Genomic DNA, 22299 nt, shown 5'->3' with positions numbered 1-22299 from the left:
AATAAACGTAAAACTGAGCTTTGTTTAAATATTACGAATAAAATCGAGAAAAAACACATAAGTGCAAGAAAATTCTTGTTTTTAAAATATACCGTAAAGTAATAACAATAATTTTTACATATTTTAAAAGTAGAGAAAATATGCTTTAAGAATATACCATGCTTTCTTATAAAGTTAATCAGGAAAAAAAAATTTCAATCGTCTGGAAAATCGGCAATTGCTTTGGAAAATTACGCCATTTTCAAAAAGTCTCGTTTGTCTTTACAAAGTAAAATCGATTAAATACCGGCAATCAAGATATAATCTTTTTAGATATTTTAAAAGTAGAGAAAATTTCCAAAAAGATGATATATAGCTTATATACCTTCATGCTACCACAAAATAGATACGGAGATTTTATTTTCGCGAAGTCGTGTTTTAACGCGCCACCGGTCAATTTGACCGGTACGGAAGTGAAGGGGTTAAAGGATTTGCGGAAATAGCAAAATGCCTTCATGCCTTAACTAAGAAAAACTGTATGTGGAAGTGGACCCCTGAGTGTGATCATGCATTTCATGAACTTAGAGACAAACTTATGCATTCTCCAATTCTTGGATATCCGGATGTAGATGGTGGACCATTTGTGCTAGATACCGATGCTAGTAATGATGCGATTGGTTGTGTATTGTCGCAAATTCAAAACGGTGAAGAAAAAGTGATGCAGTATGCTAGCCGAACTTTAACATCTCATGAGAAAAATTACTGTGTTACTAGAAAAGAAATGTTAGCAGTCGTTTTCTTTGTGAAACACTTTAAACATTTTCTTCTTGGACGAGAATTTATCTTACGAACTGATCATGGATCCTTAACCTGGCTACACAGATTTATAGATCCAGACGGACAGGTTTGTCGGTGGCTTCAACAGTTATCAGCGTATGACTTTAAAATTATACACCGACCAGGGAGAAATCACAGTAATGCGGACGCATTATCCCGACTACCCAAACCAAGTGAACATGACAGTGAGGACGTTTGTAGACAATGCAATCGCAAAATCAACGATGTTTATGATGGAAAACGACAATCACATGTGAATGAATTAAGAAAGCGTACGGTTGACATTGATATTGCATCTACCGAAAATATTATTTGTGATATTGAGAATTTATTCAGTGTGGAAAATTGTTTTGAGGTGAAAACTAAGAAGAAAGGACGCGTGGAAAATAGACCAAAGCGAGCCAAAGGAGTAGAAATGCCAGTAGCAAAATTAACTCTTGAAAACATACGTAAGGCACAAGAAGATGATGACGGAATTTTCCCCATTTTGAAGTTATTTGAAAAACACGGAAAAGAAAATATTAAGCCTTCATACCAGGAAATTTCACACTTAAACCCCGAGTGTAAATTTTGGTATGCACGTTGGGAATTACTTCGGATTCATGAAAATGTATTGTGTATTCTTTGGATGGAAAAGGAAAAGAATAGATTGCGTATCTGTACTCCTAAAGGAATGCGCGAGGATGTCATGTGGCATTTACATGATGCACCTACCTCTGGACATATGGGAATTCACAGAACACAACAAAGAGCTTTACTTTGTTCATATCATTGGCCGGGAATGAAACAAAGTGTGCGTGATTATGTTAAGTCCTGTGATGTATGTGAAGAAAGGAAAAATCCAGGAAGAAAAAGGCGGAATTATATGGAAACGTATATTGCTGGTGGAAGATTTGAAAGAGTCGCAGCAGATATAGCCGGCCCATTTCCTAAAACTGCAAATGACAATGTATATATTTTAGTTATATCGGACTACTTTACAAAATTTGCGGAGATTTTTCCTATACCGAACATGGAAGCAAAAACAATAGCTACTGTCTTTTTCCGGGGATGGATTAAAAGATACGGATGTCCATATGAATTTCATAGTGATCAAGGTGTACAATTTGAAAGTTTAGTGTTTCAACATTTGTGTTCAATGTTTGATATTGCGAAAACAAGGACAACTGCATTTCATCCTCGATCCGACGGAATGGTGGAAAGACTAAACAGGACAATCAAAGAGATGTTGTCTAAATATATAAATGTGAAACAAACTGACTGGGATGATTACATTGATTGTGTTGTGATGGCTTATAACTCTTCAGTACACGACACAACTGGGATTACACCTTACCGCATGATGTTTGGTTCGGAGATGACTGTACCCGTAGATTTACAAACAGAATCGCTAGAAATCGGAAAAGGAGAAAAGATAACAGAGACGAAATATGTGAAAAGTTTGTGTAAAAACTTAGAATTAGTACACAAATTAGCACGAGACAGAACTTTTGGAGCTGTCCGGAGGCAAAAGAAAAATTACGATAAAACTGCCGTACGAAAAACTTACAATGAAGGTGATATTGTGAGAAGATTTCAGTCAAAACAAATAGTGGGAACGAAGCTTAAATTAGCTCGGAACTGGACTGGACCTTGGATTATAACTAAAAAATTAAGCGATGTGTTATTCGAAATTAGACATTCAAGGAAATCTAATCCCGTTATTGTCCACGCAGACAACCTAAAATCGTTCCAAATACGGAAAACTGCAAGGCTTAAACTAAAACACCTCCTCAAAATCAAAGAAATACCCGAGAAAACTACAGAGATGCCCGAGCTGGATCCCTCCTCAACTTCTAAAAAGACCGCCGTATCCACGCGCATGGGAAAAGTCAGCGCGCCAAAGACAAACCGCGGCCTGTGTATTCCAGCTGCAGAGCCTCCTCCGACCGACCAGTCACGTGATACACAAAAACGGGGTACATCTACTAAAACAAGACGGGGAAGGGCCATTCGAAAACCAAAACGTTATGAGGATAGTATTGTGTGAAAAGTGTGGTTTATTATTTACTAGATTAGACAATTTCCGAAGACATTTTAAACAACTTCATGAAGATGCCGTGAAATCGTTCAGTTGTGGATTTTGTGGTGAAAGTTTTAACAGGATTGACAATTTGAAGAGACATGTGAATGCCAGGCATGAGAATATTTCTAAACAACTAATTAGCGAATTCGGTTTAAGTGCTTTTGATATGTAAACTTTTCATCATGGATTATAGTGATAGAATTGTCAAACACCCTGACTACAGTGACATATCGAGTGACGAAGAAGATTTTGTAATGCAAGAGGACGCAGGAAGTGACAGTAACACTATAGAATACTGTGAAAGTGATTTGATCGAGGTATCCAGTGACGAACTAGAAGATGATGACGAAATCGCTGACGAACAGGGAGAGGATAACAACACAGTGACTATAACACATACCATTGGATTAACAATGACCAAAACTATTAAGTACAATAACAGTGAAATATTGAGTGAAAACCGATCGCTGGATGTTTATTTTTCTGAGGGACTTGACCCGAAAGGAGTCGATGTAGCAAAAGTGACAGAGGAAGCCCTGCAGGAGATCCCCATATTCTTAGATGAACTGAGACGACAGAACACTAACAGCAATTAAAATTTGTGAAATGTTGACTGTAAATATTGTGCATAATATTGTGCACATTTTTCTTTATTTGTTATTGTTTACTTTAAATTATTGCTAATTTTATTTTGACGGGGTCAAAACTTGCGTGGGGGGAAGTGTAGCAGATTTAAAAATTAATCATATTTATGTCTATATATTAATTTGTATAAACTGTTTAATTATTTAAAGTTAACTGCAGTATTCTATTATTTGGCTAACATGTAATCAAGTAACCTATTTATATCTTTACTCCTCAGCAATGACCTAGATTTTGTATTTGTATTTCAAGTGAGGAGTTATTTTGTAAAGAGGAGTTAAATTATTGCGTCATGGGAGGAGTGAGTTTAATCAGTATATAAGGGGAAGAATTGTAGAAACACGGGAGTAGTTAGGAAAGTTTTGACCAAGTCACTCGTTTGTTTTGTTTATTTTCTATGTTTTGGATTTATCGCCATTAATAAATTGTGAACTTTACGCTGTGTTTTCATTTAAGAGAAAAGGAATATATAGTACAGTTTTTGTGGATGGAATATAAATTATTTAGGATTTACATGCTCGGAAAATAATAAACGCTACACGTCATAGTAAACTATATGACGTGAAGTTTAGAGATAACAATTTCTTATAAACGATATCTACGATTGATTTGAGGTCGTAAAAATTAATCAAAATGTGCAAATGCATAGTACAAACAGAATTTTGTCGTTTCTGGGTCTCTGTAGTTATCACAGGGGTTAAATACCAAACCCGTGACGTCATAACTGTTGATCATGCATAAGCAGAGTGAAAGTGAAACGTAACGAGAATTAATGTAAACAAACACAAGAAATCGGAGATTAAAAGCATTTAAAATGAATATCATGTGTGATTCATGTGGGAATAAACCTTATGAATAAGGTATGGTAATATACTTCAAGAATTTCTTCGTGAAATTAAAGCAGGGAGGGTGTTTGCTTGCCGATCAGCCTTTCCTCTGTCAATCGTAACAAATAAGATGCAAAAGTTCAACACTACGCCGCACACTTTGAAACTTAATTTTTGTTTCTTTCTAAAGTTCTTATTTTATTGTTTTTGGAAAGTGCTGCTAGAATCGTATGGTTTACGGGAATTAATGCATTTTTTTCGATGTATTGAACAAAATGTAAAAATTTTGGGAAGGTTTCGTCAGAAAGGGTTGAATAATTATTTCTGTGATAGGACAGTAGGATTCTAGCAGCACTTTTCATGGTACAGAGATGTTTTTACATAATTATTATTACAAATTGAAATTAATTATCCCCGGGGTAGTGTTAAACTTTTCACCTTTTCATTAAGGCATATTTTCTAATTATAGACGTCACGTGGTGACGTCGTGGTGAAGTGCTTCATGTAGTATAAGTCCCATTGAAGTCTATAGAATGCATAATTATAACAAAAGTTTTATGCTTGACTTATCCGATTTATTAGTGTTACATAATTATAAAAAAGTCTTAATTCGCCGAATTCTGGTCCATGTGCTGCCCTTTCCAAAAATAAGCATGGCGACCATTAAAAGACAAATCTTCTGTCTCGCGAGAGAGGTTTATTCAAGGTGGAAAGAGAATTGGTGCCTCCTTTTTATCATATCAAATATGTTTAAAATCTAAAGTAAACGATATTTAATAATTATATTATTGTTCAAATATTCAACTATTTTTTAAAGCCATATATGGCGTAACTGATCAAAAAAATATATTTTTGAAAAATACAAAATTAAGTAAAGAAACATAGTTGATACATTTAAATTAAAGCTTTTCATGCAATTCTGAACACGGAGAACACCTCGTTTCATCTAACAATACGATTTTATCTTCTCTGTAATGTGTTATTTAAATCTTTTGTATTTTCTTCCGAGTCGGAGAAAATTCCGAGAATCCAAATTAAATTGTGATATCGTTATAACGCAATTGATTTAGATTTTGTAATTTACTGAAAAGTTCTATCTTTATATAAAGTAATGATACAAATAATAAGTTCTTATAATTTTAGTCCAATAATTTTCACTGTACATACGCCATATATGGCTTTAAAGTGTAAATTGGAGGTCTTTAATTGATAGAAAATTGCTTAGTTAAAAACACATATCTTTTCAAACTTGCGTTCACTGGGCAACATGACAAGTATTTTTAACCATCTGCCTTCCTTCACCTAAAATGATCAAATCAATCATTGATTGAATTTATAGGAAGTCACTTATCTTATTAAACTGTGGAGAAATTATTATATGATACTGCAAAGGGATTTCTAAGATATACAATAAATTGTACAGTCGTTTGTTGATCGAGTTCGACTGAGACAACCATGATAATGATTTTTCGTCAAAAGTGACCTTCAAAGTGACGTCATTTTCACATTGTGACGTCACAATGATAAAGAAAAACTTTATTCAGCGTATGCTATTTATAGAACTTGTGTATGGCTATGTGTGTACCAAATTTTTTCTAATCCGAATGGTGGTTTTGTAGATATAGAGATAGTTCGCCAACTTTTTGATCCCCCCTCGTATACTCCTTGTGACCTGACCTTTCTTTGGATGCCAAAAGTTTTCACAAACAGCTCTTCCCCCAACAAATGTTATATTCTTGATCTGCCTCTAACCAAATTTCTTGATCCACCAATACCACTAGACTGGGAAATTTCTTCTCTTGTTATACATGTACATGAATATATATCAATATGTTATCACACAGAAGATAAAGCTCCGGACAATATAATGATTATATATTCAGATAGCGTCAGAAATTAGGCCACCTGAATAATATTTTTAACCTGTTACCGGTAAATGTTAGAAACGGTGGATGCACAGTGTACATATAATTTATAGTCAATTGTAAACAGAGCCTGAAGTCAGTAATGACAATGACTGACCGTCTTAAGACAGTGTTCGGTCATCTTCAGTCAGAAACACACGTTCACGTATCCTTTTAATAACCGTGATTGATCAATGATCGCTGGAATAGGGTAACTTATGACAAAGCAAGTAACTTTAACTTTTTGCATTTTAAAACTTTGCCGCATTCCTCTGCAGAATTTTGACAGGTGTATGCATTTTAAACAAAAAACTATAATTCATTCGTTGTAATTATTTAATGGGCCTTAAAGATTGCCTGATCAAGGCAAGATTTTTTTTTTTGAAAATTAAAAATATGGTATCTTAATTAAGTATAATCATTCATAGTTATGTCATATTTCCATATAACATATTTCAATAAAGAAGTCATGCACGAATAACTGGCTTTGTTAGATAATTATATATTTTGACTTGAAAAGTTTACCATCAGTTCTTAAAATTGTATAAATTATATAAGGATGTCCTGATTTCCATTTCGTTTTATCTGACATTTTTCGTTATTTCTGTCCAGGAACTTTTTAGGCAAGCAAAATATTTTCTTTAACACAGTATTTTAGACACAGAGATCATCTGCCTCCAGTTTGGTTCATACGGGTTCTCCCAGGTTTCGCTACACCAGGCCAGGAGGTTTTCTTACGGAGTCTCAAAGACAGTTCTATGAAGACAATGGTTTTCTGGTCATCAAACGTCTTGTGCCCCATCAAAAGCTTGATATGTACAGGTAAAACTCCATCACTTTTTAGATCAGTTCAGTGGGATCTATGGCAAAAACTTTGGGGATACCCACATTTTTTTTTTTTTTTTTTGGTTTTCCCATGTCAAAATTAGTCAAATCAGTGTAGAAGGACATTTAACAGGCAATATAGCTTTTTTAAAGTAAGGAAAATGTATCTAAAGTAGGAAAATTGCACCAGAGAAAATTCTATTCTTGAAAGCCAGTTTATATATGATGGAGACTGAATTATTTTAACTAAAGCGCTTTTCTTTATGGAACGAGTTAAGGCGTGTCAGATTGCATAAGACCAAGATTATTCTTTCATTCCCAGAGATCGCTTTGAGAAGATCTGCCGTAAGGAGGTGACAGTACCAGGATTAAGCATTATGAGGGACGTCGCCATTTCGAACTCTGAATTCGTAGCTGGAGAGAAAGCCATCACAAAAATACAAGACTTCCATAATGACAGAGTTCTATTTGACTATTGTGCTATTCCAGAGGTCTGGTTACTGCAACTGGTTTTATTTTCTCTTTGTTAGTAAATTTTAAAAAGTCTTTAACTAAAAGTCAAAAACTTCATATTGTACAGCAACAAGAAGGCAATTAGTAGCTTTAGTAATTGAGTGAATTAGCATATGCCTTTGTCAAAACGTAAATGATGATCCCTATATCTTCATAAGTTTTGCTAGAGTTAAAAAGAATTGAAAAAGAAGGATAACCCTTTTGAGTTTCAATTTTATGTTGTTTCCGACATAACTTACAAATGCAATATACTGTAAATAGTAATCTTATGATAAATAAATGAGGTCTTTTTCCGGGATTTAACAAACTTTCCAATTTCCAGGTAGTGGATTATGTGAAGGCAATCATAGGGGATGAAGTCAATGCAATCCACACGATGCTTATTAACAAACCACCAGATCCAGGTAATTATTGATGGAGTTACATAATATGCAATCAATTCAAATTACTTTTGAAAATCGTCTTAAAATACTAGACTAAACATGGTAGTGTATTAGAATTTACTTCCACATATAGTTGAATGCATTATGTGTTATTCTAAGAGGGAAAAACATCAATACACAAAAAGCCATTATTTCTGCAGATAAAATTTAAAAAGTTCAATTGCTCAAATCAGGTAACAGTCTCATTATCTAAATTGTATATTAGAAGAACTTGGATTTTATTGTACAAGTGGTAATCCTACTTATAATCATTTCCTTTCAAGGAAGGAAATTTTAAAAGTCATATGTCAGTTTTTAATATTTTTAAGATCCAAAAGAACCAAAGTGAATTTGAAATACCATTATATCTATATTGGATTCCGAAACTGCATAAATTCTTACAATTTAACAAAGATACATAGAGGGTTCCAGTTCAACCAAGCCTCTTCCGTTACTCCTCACTAACATATGAACATTAGTGAAGGACAAACTTCAAGAATACTGTGCAACAATATATTGGAGAATTGGTGTAAATAAGATGTTGATACTTACAAATTCCAAAGAACTTTTGGAAAATTTGAAATCACAAAATTTTACCAAAATCCAACATCTTAAAAACTTACTATTTTTCAACTTTGTACATATCCATTCCTCAGGCTAAGTTAAAGTCCAGTCTTTTTGATATCATTGACAGCTGCTTTTTCAATAAAAATGGAACTTGTTAATTAACACACGTTGTCATTGGTCATTTGCAAAATATTCTGATTGTACACACAAGTACTCTGAAGTTGACATTAAAAAGTGCCTGAGTTTCTGTTTGACAATATCCATGGGGTTTTTGGAGACATGGTCTTCCAACAATCTATTAATATTCCCATGGGTAGCAATTGCGCCACGTTATTAGCAGACATATTTTTTATTTATATAAAGCAGAATTTGTCCAAAATCCTATAGGTGAAAAGAAGAAAACACTTGCTATATATGGCCTTCAACTCGACATTTAGATGTATCTATGATGTACTGTCAATTGACAATGGTTATTTCCATTCTTATGTCGATACGATATATCCCGGTTATCTTGAGATAAATATACCACAAAGTATGACACATCTGGCTATTTTATTTAAAAAACAAAAACGTCAATGGTAATTTAACAACCAAGCTCAATGATAAACATTATGATCTGACTAACTTAAATTTTTCAATCGTCAACTTCCCTTACGTATGCGGAAATATACCTTCATCACCTGTATACGGAATTTATATATCTCAGTTGATTCGATAAGCAAGAGCATGCTGTACGAATGTACAATTTCTAAAACGAGGTATATTATTGAAAAAACAATTTGATGGAACAAGTATTTCAGCATTCTCGTTTAAAGTCATCATTTCCTAAGTTTTATGAAGTTTTATGGTCTATACAATGACCTTGTCAACAAATACAATTTTTCATTGAGTCAAATGCTGACTGACGTTTTTCATACTAATTGTTAGTCCATTATTTATACACTGAATTGACAACATATTTTTCTGTTATTTCCCGATCATGTCAAGGATCAAATGGCGGATGTGACCGGATGTTCACTCCTCCATGGCATCTGATCCCACCTCTGATGTTTTGGAGGTCCGTGTTTGCTCTGCTCCTATTTTGCATTAATTGTTTTATGGACTTTATTCTTGAGTATGGTTAGTTATCTCCATATGTTTCATTATATTGAAGGCAAGAAAACGTCCCGTCATCCCTTGCATCAGGATCTCCACTACTTTCCCTTTAGACCAGCAGACAAAATATGTTGTTCATGGACCGCCATGGAAGTCGTGAACCGTGAAAATGGCTGTCTCGTAGTTCTTCCGGGGTCACATAAAGGCGGGAAACTTCTTCAACATGAGTATCCTCAATGGGAGGTATGCTCAACAGATTATAAACCACGATCAATTTTTTAAGAAAAAAGAATGACACAAATTGTTAGCATAAACTGCAAAGCAGTATACATGTACTCCTTTTTCAAGGGAGGTGTGCATATTTTGTATCATGGCGTGCGAGACTTCGACCCCACCCATCCTCGTTCCCATCTCCTTATGGACCCCGGGGACACGGTCTTCTTTCATCCACTGCTGATCCACGGATCTGGAATGAACAGAACAAAAGGATTCAGAAAAGTAAGTGTAGTGTACTACATGATAATTAAATATTACGTAATGAATCAATAATTAAAAATCAACAATACCTGTTCCCGTGAATATAAGTTGTTGAAAAATTAAAAAAAAAAAAGATTATTCGATGAAAAAGCACTGTACTGTTACTTTTATAAAATAATCTTAACACTGTTTTAAATAATTAAAAAAAATTCAAATTTTTTAAATATATACCAGTCCATATCTTGCCACTATGCGTCCTCTGATTGCGAATACATCAATGTTCGCGGATCAGAGCAAGAGAAGATGGCAGATGAAATTGTTAACATGGTGCTGAAGAAACACAAAATAATCGACCGATCCAAAATTACCTTTGAGGTACAACTGCTATATAAAATGTGGTCAATCAAATCTTAATATACTTAGTCTAGTATAACAAATAATTTCAAGAACATCTCACAAAAACGTTTAGATACACGATGTTTGCAAAGAAAAGTAAATTAATAGATTTCTGATTTTTCTTTCCATGTTTTATGGTATGCTATTATGTATTAATTATTTTATTTATTTAAGAAATAAGGTATCATTTTTTGAGTTTTATTGAGATGTAAAACGGGTTGGTCACGTGATCAAATCCCATAAAGCCCGAAGAGCTTTATGGAAGATTTGATCATGTGTCAACCCGTTTTACATCTCAATAAAACTCAAAAAATGATACCTTATTACTTATATTTACATTTGGGACTTATTCATACTTTAAATTTGCCTGATTGTTACTTTTAACGTGAGAAATGCGTTATTTTTCAAACCCAACGGCATGTATGTAATCCACTAAACGCGCGTCGACCCTTTATGACGTCACACAGAGATTACGTCGAACCTTTATCCAAACGCACATCTATGACCTCTTGACCCCGTACCTGTATTTACACAGTTATAAAAACGCTTGCTTTCAGTAGTGTTATTTAAAGGAAAACATTTGCAAATGTAAATATATGAATTTAAAAGTCGGAAGCATCTTTTTTTAGACTTTCTATGGAAATATACCAAAAGTCTTATAAAATAAGAAAATGTAATGGATATAATGTAAGTATTTCTATGATGATTTCTTTCACTTCCAGGACATCTGGCGATACAAGTTGAAGCCCGTAAGGGGTACTAAGGACTAATTTTCTCAGCAGGAAAAGTTATCAAAAATATTGCTGTAACTGAGAATAGATTTCTGACAATCTTTCTGAATATTATTTTATACGCCAAGTGACGATATCTATATTACTCAAATAAATGTGAAAGAAATTATATATTAGACAGTTACGTTGATTATGTATGTTTCGATTACATGTGCAATGTATATTATTTTTCATTTTAGATGTAACGTTATTGTGTGAAGTTAATAAACTACACATGGAATGTAAATGATTTAAATTTGAAATTTGTTATATTATCATAAGTTATATTAAATGTTGAACATTTTTGTAAGCTCTAAAGAAACTGAATAAATATTAAAATCAAGTAAAAAATCAAGGTATATACGTAGTAGTACATTATGCAAAGCTGACAGAGTTTCTCGCTACTATCACAGTTTTTCTCGCTAGCTAGAGCGACATTATCAATGATACTTTTCTACTTATTCCTTAAGATTTATAATTTTTTTTCTTATTTTTTTTTTGCACAAATCTCTGCTCTTAATGATGTTTACAACTCAGTTGACTAAATTGGATGAGAAGGTAAAGTATAAAAGCACAAAATGTATGAAAGGCATCTGAACTGATGGTTTCTTATTTTTGAGAAACATTCTTCATATTATAGTTTTATTGGTGTGACCTGTCAAAAGGGGAAACTTACTCCTTCACGATCCCACCTCTGAATTTTTAGAAGGTCGTCTTTGCTCTGCTGCCATTTGTTTTGTCGTTTATGGTTTATGTGCTAACATTCGCTGTTGAAAATTTATTCTGATTGTTCACAAGATGCGCGCGCATACATAATTGATCTTCCATCAACCTACAGAAATTTCAATGTATATTTTTATATAAATAGACCTGTTTTTTCTGTTTGAAAAAAAATATTCTTTTCCTGTGATCTTTCGTCGATAACCAAAAAAACAACATCCCATTTTCATTCAAATATTAGTTTAATATTATCCATATGCTAAACTATTATATTTGAGAAATACGTTTCGTTTAAAAAGTGAAGATGACGAACAGAAATAGATCTAAAAATTCTATTATAAACAATACAAATATGTGAAGAGGGCATAAAACAAGGATCTCTGGCAATTCCAGAGGTGGGATCAGGTGAATAGAAGGAGTAAGCATCCCATGTAGATCGGTCACGCTTGCTGTAAGCCTTATGTATTGATCAGGTACACAGCATTTTTTGTATTCGAGTTCAATATAAAAAACAAAGGTCTAACAATATATATGAAACAAGTTAACCAATTTACGACTCAATGAAAGTGCATATTTGCTTAATACAAGTTAATTATCACGACAATAGAATTCAAGAAATGCTAACTTCAGTTCAAACAATGTTGGTGAAATCCCTGTAACATTAACTAATTAGTGAGTAGGATACCTCGCTTTAGAAATTAGTAGCGAATAAGTTGGGAGACATAGACACCATTAAGCAGGTGTTTTCCCAATAACTAACAAATTATATAACTTCAAAATTTCAGAACTTTTCCCTTTTCTTTTTTTAAGCCATGATCACATTCAAGCTGCGTTTGTGTCTTCCTGCTGATTATATACACATAAGTGATATCTCTTTTTTTCGAAAGTTGATTAGATGATATGAAAAAGGGCACTTGGACAATTTTACGTAGGTTTGAGTTATCTTGGGTATGATAGCTCCAGTGGTCTATATTTAGAGTACATGTAAATAGTCACATGAGAGGTTAAATACGAGGATTAAACACCGAGAGGTTTGTTTATAAATTTATTCACTTATACAGCTCTCTCTCTCTCTCTCTCTCTCTCTCTCTCTCTCTCTTTTTTTAAGTTTTCAATTTAAGTCTTAGAGACAGGTAAAATAACGTTTCATCTCAATCACTACATGTAGATATACTGTTATTGATATATATTTTAAAAATCATCCAGAATAACACATATTTCTATTTCTTTTAGAGAGGTTGTTTTAACATGAATCATTTGAAATACTTGTGCTGTAGCTATTATTTCGCAATTTCGTAAAGAAATCACGAATCACGTACCTGAAATACCATTATGGGGACGGGATAAGGAAATGATTAAATGTACTGTTCTATTAAAAAAAACATGTATGCTGATAACATTCTTATTAATGTTTTTCTTCTTGCAGGATAGATAATTATAAAATGAGTAGAAAACTCGATGGTATTACATTCTGTGTGTTTTATGTGTTTCTACAGTTGGGTGTACAAGTCAATGGTTACCAAAATTGTATGTATCAACAATCAACTCAATATTAATTTTGTTTCTTTTCATTTAGAATTTCAAATATTGAAAAAAAATCTCTAGTCAATAAGTTGTTCATGTTGTATGTATAAAAATGTATATTTAACGTTGATCATGTTGATGAAAAATATGGAGATAACGAACAGTATTCAAGATCAAAAGTCCATAAAACAATACAAAATAATAGCAGAGCAAAGACGGACCTCCGAAACATCAGACGTGGGATCAAGTGCCATGGAGGAGTGAACATCTCCTGCGGACTGGTCACACCCGCCATGTGCTCCTTGTCATGATCGGGAAATAACTGAAAAATCCGTCGTCAATTCAGTGTATAAATAATGGACTAACAATTAGTGTGAAAAACGTCAGTCAGCATTTGACTCAATGAAAAATTGTATTTGCTGACAAAGTCATAGTATCGACCATAGTACTATGAAATGATGACCTTAAACGAGACTGTTGATATTCTTGTTTCATCAACTTGTTTGTCAATAATTTACCTTGTTTTAGAAATTGCATTTTTATAGTTTATTATTTGGCTGGTGATGTAGCATTTTACAACTTATAAAAAGGTAAAATATTTGAATTCCTCCTAAAAACAAAGAAAAATTATCTGAAACGCAAAACAAATCCACCATGCAGCTAGCACATATATTGTTAAGAGTTTATAAGCGAGCGTTCGCGAAGCGAGCTCAATAGACTAACGTGTATGAGTAGAGGAAATTCGGATTGAAATCTGTACATACGTCAGCCAAATTTCTCTGTGCAACATTCCCAGAATTCCTGCACTACCCAATGTCCTTTGCGCAAATATTGCCGAATAAATAAATAAATAATAACGTAAAGCATATATCAGACTTTCAGTTTGTAGAAATCTTTCAAAGAAACAAGAAATAACTCTGCAATGTTTTTCGACAAAAATTGCACTAGTTCTATAGTTTCACAGACGCTCGGCTGTCTACGTCGTATGACGTCACAGCTAGTATATACGTTCGAAGTGGCTGATCTCAAGTGTTTTTGAAGGTACAACTGCGCTCGCCCCAACGGTCACACCGTAAAACATATTAAATACCTGTACTTATATATTAAATAACTGAATTTCTTTCTTCCTAGACACATTTGGAGATGATTGCGGAAACAACACAAGGGAGGTGACTCCTGATGAACCGATGTCTGTATTTTACAGAGGGAGCAGTGACATAGTCTGTAATGGGATGACCTTTGAATGTGAAGAACCATGTAAAGTGTGCATTTCTGTAAAACACTTTCATGATCCTGAATGCGCTATTAGACTTCAGTTTCAAAAGTCTTGGTTAGGGGCAACCAAACATGTAAGTTTAAATAACATCAAAGCTGCAAAAATCATAACTATTTTATCGCGTTTTCCTACACACCACTCTACACTGTATAAAAACCTTTCAAATTTTGACGCTCAAACGTTACAAAAATTATCATTTACATGTATTTCATGATCAAGAGAGAGGGAACTTATCTTATTAATGGATAAATTATCAATATGACGGAATTTCAGACTATTACTTGCAAAGAGAAAAAGGAAGAGAAATTCTGCCTGTCATCTTCAATCTTCATCTATTTAAATACTTTGAACGGCAGATCGACAGACAATGCCACGTTTGACCTTCTGTTAACCTCAGAAAAAGACGAAACAAGTATGTTTATATAAGCAATCATACCAAAATGAAGTAATTGTAGGTATTAAACTATGTAATCTCATGTCAAAAAGTTAAACTTTTCACTCAATGTTATCTGTTTCATTTTCAACTTTTCAACTTTTCTATTATCGATGTTAATATCATGTTGAAACAAGAATATATTTTGTGCTGCAAATTTCTTTACTAGATCAAATTTCTTTACTAGATAGATATATTGAGGCAAATATTAAAAAAAATAAGAAATATTAATCTCAATGAAAACATAGTCATATTTTTTCCCTGTAGTGATAATTTTTCTGCCTTCGTGAGAGAATAAAAGAATAATATTGTGTCCTAACTAGAAATAGGCTGCAAAACAGTCAGATAATTTTCAGACTATAAGAACAAACAGTAAATCAGAGTATATTCCTGATGCTTTTCACTAAATTGCATTAATGATGAAATCTTTTGTTGTTTCCAGATTGGGCAGTGATTGGTGCCGTGATAGGAGGCGTGGTCGGAGGGTTTATTTTGGTTACAGTTATTATTGGCATCATTGTCCGAAAGGCATGTAAATTACGAACATCAGAAGGCCATATTTACAGTAAAGGTACAGGTATCGACTTTTTTATTCCAGAAATTTTTCATTGCTGTTTTTTATTTTTGGCTTTCACAAAGTTATAGTAAACATAAGGTCAGACGAGCTGATGATAATGTTTAAAGTTGGCTTTTAACAGTTACATTCTTTTTAGTAAAAAGTTAAAAATAAATGTTGAAAACGCAACAAAGGAGAAATCGCGGTCGTCATTCGTTTTAATAAATAACTTACTTCAAAGATGAACATCAGAAATTTTTTCTTGAAAAACTTTTGCGAAAAGGGGTTTTCATGAAAGTATATATTTGATTGATGGACTTAATCCGATTTTCGTAAAACCGATCGAATAGCTACATCGAACAAATAGTTAATATTACCATTACTTTTTTATAGTCCCAATTAACAAGAAGTCTTTTCCTTGGTATTCCAACAATGGAAACTCTCAACTTCCAACCGGAGGTTACGAGAATTAATCTCCTTTTAGAAGCTATCAAACACACCCTGTATAAAGAAGGTTAATCCCATGCAGAAATTGGAGATTCAATGAAGACGTGAAATGAGTATACGATTAATATATTTGAGTTTCAGAGAAGATTTAATATTTGTTCGTGCTAGTAAATATATTATTATTCAAATGAGACCAACTTAAGAAATCAATGTGTTAATTGTTTTTCACATATTTGAAGTTCATCTTTGCACACATGTGAATTGTCTTGAATTACTACGAACACTACCGATTTCCATCGACATTTTCTGATTCATATAGCTCAGAGGATGTGCTATTATTCCTATACGATTGAAAATTATCAGTTTATTTTTGCAAAACTATATACACAAGAAGAAAAGTACATTTTGACAAGATTTTTAAATAAATCCAATACAAAAGAGGATTATAAGATCCAACAACATACTATATGTATAAGATAAGCATTGTTTCCAGCGATTTTTGTTTGAATCTTTATTGTAATCTTGTGACATATAACTCATCACATAATGCTTGTAAATAATTATTATGATAAATAAACTGAACCAAGTTTATGGTAGACTAAATAAGAGGAAAGTTTTGTTTATATTATGATTGATTGTACTTGTATTATCATTAAAATGATAGAATCTTGAAAATATTCATTCTAATATTCATGCTGCTTAATGTTTAAGGCTTTATGAAATAAAGTTGATCTTATTTTTTCTAGAGAGTTACCTACCTATTGTCTAGAGCGTGACATTTTTTCTAATATTTTCATCCTTCGTGTAACGAATAATAATAAAAAAAAATGTCATGTTTTTTTATTGTTATTCTACCATTTTTAATAAAATGTTTACATGTACCGTGTTTTAATTTCTTTTGTTAAGATTTTACTAGTAATAAGTAAATACGAGCGTAACACAAGTAAATGTACGTAAGTAAGCACTTTAAAAATATATGCAATGCAAGTCTAAAGAAGTCTAGACTTATTTATAGAAAAGAAATATTATACATTTAAAATTTATGTGATTGATAGAATAAAGGGAAAATACCAATTACTCGTTTTATATAATGACTGAATTCTCGTATGCAATTTCAAATTGTGAATTTCGTATAAAAATAATCATATTTCAAATATACAATTTTATTTTTTAACCAATAAAATCTTGAGGATTTTTCTTTCTGAGTGCAGTTAATAAATTTAGCAATAAGAGAGGGCTTTAAATATATTTATTGATTAATGCAATTAGGATTGGGAAACAGACAAAGTCTTAAAAGTATGCACATTCTCTCTTTGAAAAATTAGGCTGGAGACAATAAATGACAAATTACAGAAATACAGACAGACTGACGGACGTGCGGACGGACAGACCAAAATTAATATATATCCAACTTTCAATAAAAGCGGGGGACAAAATATTAACTAACATTGAAATATGTATAGCTACAATAGAAATTAATAAGGTGTCGGAGAGAAATTACTTTATATTTAATAAAACAATTTTGATATCCTATAAAGATGCTACTTTGCCTTTAAATGTCCACCGTGGGACCATTCGGTCGATTAAATGTGAAAAAAGTATTTATGTCTGACCATATTCAATGAAAACTATTGACCAAGCATAAACCTTTAAATCAGTGGTCAATATAAAAGTGCTAGGTCAGTCTACCAAAACATGGTCAAATTGTGATATAGGACACAAAAATATATTGGTATACTTAAAACTGAATTAAAATCTTAAGAAATCCGTAATTCAGGTCTATCATGTCGGACATTTAATACGTATTCTTTGTACATAAAAGCATTACTCCCAAGGAAAACAAACTTTGCGAAGATACTAGGATTGTGCTTTATTTACAGGTTTGTCGATTATAATATTATATATATATATATATATATATATATATATATATATATATATATATATATATATATATATATATGTATTTCATTACAGTATTGAAAACCAGAGAAAAAAATCTGGTATTGCACAATTACATTGAGATTTTTTTACTATATACTCATTCAAAAGAATGTCCTAGTTATCGACATGAGACAGTTTGGTGTGGGGTTCAATATGAAATGTATAATATTTATAATGCATGCTTTTAAAGATTCTTTAATAGGATGTTCAACAAAAAATATATATACAAAAACAAACAAACAAACAAATCAGATATATACGCATAAATTAAGTGTTACCTTCAAAGCATTCAAGAGGAGTAAAATTTTACTTCATTAAAAGCAAGATATCAAAGAATCTTAAAGAATAATTTTAAAACTTAATTTCTTTATTAATTGGAACTTCAAATTCGTTTTATAGGGTTAATTATTGTTAATAATATTTTTGAAGTACAGATTTAAATTTGTTGTATAATAATAATAATAGCATAAAGTTTGTTAAAAAAAATTAAGATTTTTGAATCAAATGATTTCTTGCAACATATCATGACTTATGTGAAATATGAAGACAAACAGTTTCAAGATTAAAAGACCAATTAAACAATTCATATTGGGAGCCGAGCAAAAACACAGACTATTATAAAACATAAGAGGTGACATCAGCCCAAAGGATCATGAAAAAGACTTATACTTCAGTCAACCTTTCTATCACAGACTTTTATAAAACATATGAGGTGACTTCAGCCCAAAGGATCATGAAAAAGACTTATACTTCAGTCAAACATTCTATCACAGACTATTATAAAACATATGAGGTGACTTCAGCCCAAAGGATCATGAAAAAGACTTATACTTCAGTCAAACTTTCTATCACAGACTTTTATAAAACATATGAGGTGACATCAGCCCAAAGAATCATGAAAAAGACTTATACTTCAGTCAAACTTTCTATCACAGACTTTTATAAAACATATGAGGTGACATCAGCCCAAAGGATCATGAAAAAGACATACTTCAGTCAAACTTTCTATCACAGACTTTTATAAAACATATGAGGTGACATCAGCCCAAAGGATCATGAAAAAGACATACTTCAGTCAAACTTTCTATCACAGACTTTTATAAAACATATGAGGTGACTTCAGCCCAAAGGATCATGAAAAAGACATACTTCAGTCAACCTTTCTATCACAGACTTTTATAAAACATATGAGGTGACTTCAGCCCAAAGGATCATGAAAATGACTTATTCTTCAGTCAAACTTTCTATCACAGACTTTTATAAAACATATGAGGTGACTTCAGCCCAAGGGATCATGAAAAAGACTTATACTTCAGTCAAACTTTCTATCACAGACTTTTATAAAACATATGAGGTGACATCAGCCCATTGAATCATGAAAAAGACTTATACTTCAGTCCAACATTCTTTCAAAGACTTTTATAAAACATATGAGGTGACTTCAGCCCAAGGGATCATGAAAAAGACATACTTCAGTCAAACTTTCTATCACAGAATTTTATAATACATATGAGGTGACATCAGCCCAAAGGATCATGAAAAAAGACTTAAACTTCAGTCAAACTTTCTATCACAGACTTTTATAAAACATATTAGGTGACATCAGCCCAAAGAATCATGAAAGAGACTTGGACTTCAGTCAAACTTTCTATCGCCTGTAAAATATTTATTAATTCTCCAATAAATCTAAAAAACTTCAGACCATTTATCTTGGTCTGCTTACTTTTTACAACATTTTAGTAAAACATGACGATTTTGACTTCAGCTTAAGATGTTTCATGATACCGGGGCCAGAAGTCATGAAAGAGTAAGCTTCCCCCATCTGACAATTAACATTCTACTTAATGATGTTGTATTTGGTGCTGAAGTCATTGTGTCGACCATAGACTATGTAAAATGTAGATTTAAAACAAAAATGTAGATATCACTGTTTATACTTGTACGCAAATAATGATTTTCTTGTAAAATATCCAAATATGGCACAGATGTATCAGTATCACAAATATCTTATTTGAGATCACAGAAATACATCAATCCACAATATTCACACCAATGGAAGATTTCACATTTTTACACGTCTACATAGAACTTTTTCAAAATTTTTAAATGCTCAACTCTTTCGTTCCTGAGAAATTAACAGTTACATTTAAGCCTTCATTTTTTTAACACGATCAAGAGGACAAACAACAATATGGATACTCGGGTTGAAATACATTTCAGTGAAATACATTTTAATTAAAATTGATGCAAATTTAAACAGGTAAGGATTTCTGACATATTCATCAAGATGTTGACGATTAAACTAATGATACTTTCGAAAGATAAAAGGCGTTGGGTATTTGTTTAATGTGTGCTAATATAAAACAATGAACATTAAGAAAAAATCAAGTAACAGTTACATTTTATTTCAGGCGAACCGTAATCTTAAAACATGAAGGTAGAAGATATTGGAATAGTCATATCAATAGTCTGTGTTTCTCTGAAGATTTGTATGGGAGTTGAGATTTACCGAAATTGTAAGTATTAAAATGTATAACAAAGGCTAATACCGGTAACTTAAAATAATGCACGCCATTTTGTATGAAAAATCCTCATTCATAGAATCAATCTGGAATGCATTACCTGTTTTAAAGATACAAGTAATGTATTTTTTTTAATAAGATGTTTTCAAAATTATTAATATCTACATTATTCATACCAAAAGTCATAAAATACTAATGCTTCAAATATATTTTCGTAATTTTTTTAAAGATACTTTTGGAGAAGATTGTGGGGTCAACACAGATGAAGTTCAGCAATATAAACCCATGGTAGTCTTCTATCGAGGGAAAGATGTTATTGGTTCTTCTTGTAAGGAGATGATCTTTAAATGCGATGAACCGTGTAACGTGTGCATGAATGTAAAGGATTTCTCAGATCCAGACTGTGCCATTAAACTCGAGTTTAAGGAGTCCTCGACTGCCGTTACGGAGCGCGTAAGAAATATACTGTAATTATGTAATTTACCAAGGTATATACATGCATTAATATGATGATACTAGATGAATTTTTGTGACGTTTTAAAACATTGTTGAAAAACAGATCTTTTTAATATAATTGTAGGTTTACAATATTTGAAAAATTGATTCAAAAATTCTTTTCTTTCCTTTCTTACTTACTAGTATAAAGAGTTTCTAAAGAAATAGCATTTATTCTAGCTAAAATTTAATTTTCAATTTAAATTTGATTTTTAATTATAATGAAACCCTTGACAATATTTACTGCATTAAGATATTCTTGAATTTCAGACTATCACGTGTACCAAAAACGAGAAGGACGAGTTCTGTAGATCCTCCTCTTTATCTGTCATCTTAACCATTACAAGCAGCATATCTTCATCCAATGCTAAATTTGATCTGATCATATCAAAGGAGGAACTTAACGAACGCGAACGCGAAATCGATACAAGTTAGTACATGTACAAAAACAGTTATACGAATGTTCGAAATAGGAAGCAAATCAGATTTATTCATGAAGAATGAATGATTAATGATTCTAGAATCTGAAGTTTCCTGATGTGTATACTAGTACTTTCTTTATCTCTCGTATGTGTGTGTTATGTAAGTCAGAGGGAAACATTAATTTACTTTAAAATGATTTTGTTAGGTCTCTTGCACGCCTAGTTAATTTGACAAAAATTTCACATCTAGAGCAGAAGCCTTTTCCAAAGATAGTGGTGTACACATTAGAGTGTATTTTTCTTTCCTATATATATGACAACACTTTTGAGTCACTGCTTTTATCGTAGATGAAGAACATGATATTTAATTTCAATTTTGTCTTTTAAAAGGCGAAAAATCTAAATAAAAATGAACAATCAAATGATCTATAAAAACCGTCTCTATTCACAATAAACATGTACCGATGTTTTTTTCATCATTAAACTAAATAATCACATGATTGAGATTTCTCACTTAATTAAAGTGCTTTAAACGCCTTATTGAAATATACCCTAAGTGTGTTAAAGCCGCTTAATCTGAAACAGGCACATTTTATTTTATACAATAAAAGTACCGTCTTACTATGGATATAAAAATTTAT

At 32.2% G+C, this 22299-nt stretch overlaps 3 protein-coding genes across 6 annotated transcripts; all 3 read left to right on the top strand.

Annotated features, from left to right (window-relative positions):
* Positions 1–6333: 6333 nt before the first annotated feature.
* Positions 6334–11512, top strand: LOC134240701 (probable phytanoyl-CoA dioxygenase). 3 transcript variants are annotated; one of them, XM_062722768.1, is made up of 8 exons: positions 6334–6420; positions 6913–7076; positions 7402–7432; positions 7915–7996; positions 9735–9919; positions 10025–10174; positions 10388–10528; positions 11272–11512. In XM_062722768.1, the coding sequence occupies exons 1-8, from the start codon at positions 6358–6360 to the stop codon at positions 11317–11319; spliced, it is 864 nt and encodes a 287-aa protein (XP_062578752.1). In that variant the 5' UTR covers positions 6334–6357; the 3' UTR covers positions 11320–11512. The 3 variants fall into 3 exon arrangements, with proteins under 3 accessions (XP_062578752.1, XP_062578751.1, XP_062578753.1); XM_062722767.1 differs by having other exon boundaries at positions 7402–7570; positions 11272–11510; XM_062722769.1 differs by lacking the exon at positions 10388–10528 and having other exon boundaries at positions 7402–7570; positions 11272–11511.
* Positions 11513–12980: 1468 nt separating this feature from the next.
* LOC134240700 (uncharacterized) lies at positions 12981–17160 on the top strand. Of its 2 annotated transcripts, none has more exons than XM_062722765.1 (6): positions 12981–13070; positions 13466–13566; positions 14695–14912; positions 15113–15251; positions 15715–15849; positions 16222–17160. In XM_062722765.1, the coding sequence occupies exons 2-6, from the start codon at positions 13482–13484 to the stop codon at positions 16299–16301; spliced, it is 657 nt and encodes a 218-aa protein (XP_062578749.1). In that variant the 5' UTR covers positions 12981–13070; positions 13466–13481; the 3' UTR covers positions 16302–17160. The 2 variants fall into 2 exon arrangements, with proteins under 2 accessions (XP_062578749.1, XP_062578750.1); XM_062722766.1 differs by having other exon boundaries at positions 12986–13070; positions 15715–15843.
* Positions 17161–20634: 3474 nt separating this feature from the next.
* LOC134240710 (uncharacterized) lies at positions 20635–21671 on the top strand. The gene is made up of 3 exons (XM_062722777.1): positions 20635–20735; positions 20971–21194; positions 21507–21671. The coding sequence occupies exons 1-3, from the start codon at positions 20651–20653 to the stop codon at positions 21669–21671; spliced, it is 474 nt and encodes a 157-aa protein (XP_062578761.1). The 5' UTR covers positions 20635–20650.
* The last annotated feature ends 628 nt before the right edge of the window (positions 21672–22299 follow it).

Source organism: Saccostrea cucullata, unplaced genomic scaffold, assembly GCF_032062105.1.
Source record: "Saccostrea cucullata isolate Sc308-1 unplaced genomic scaffold, CSIRO_AGI_Scuc_v1 ctg259, whole genome shotgun sequence".
NCBI classification, from domain to species: domain Eukaryota; kingdom Metazoa; phylum Mollusca; class Bivalvia; order Ostreida; family Ostreidae; genus Saccostrea; species Saccostrea cuccullata.
This window is presented reverse-complemented; position numbering and strand designations above follow the sequence as displayed.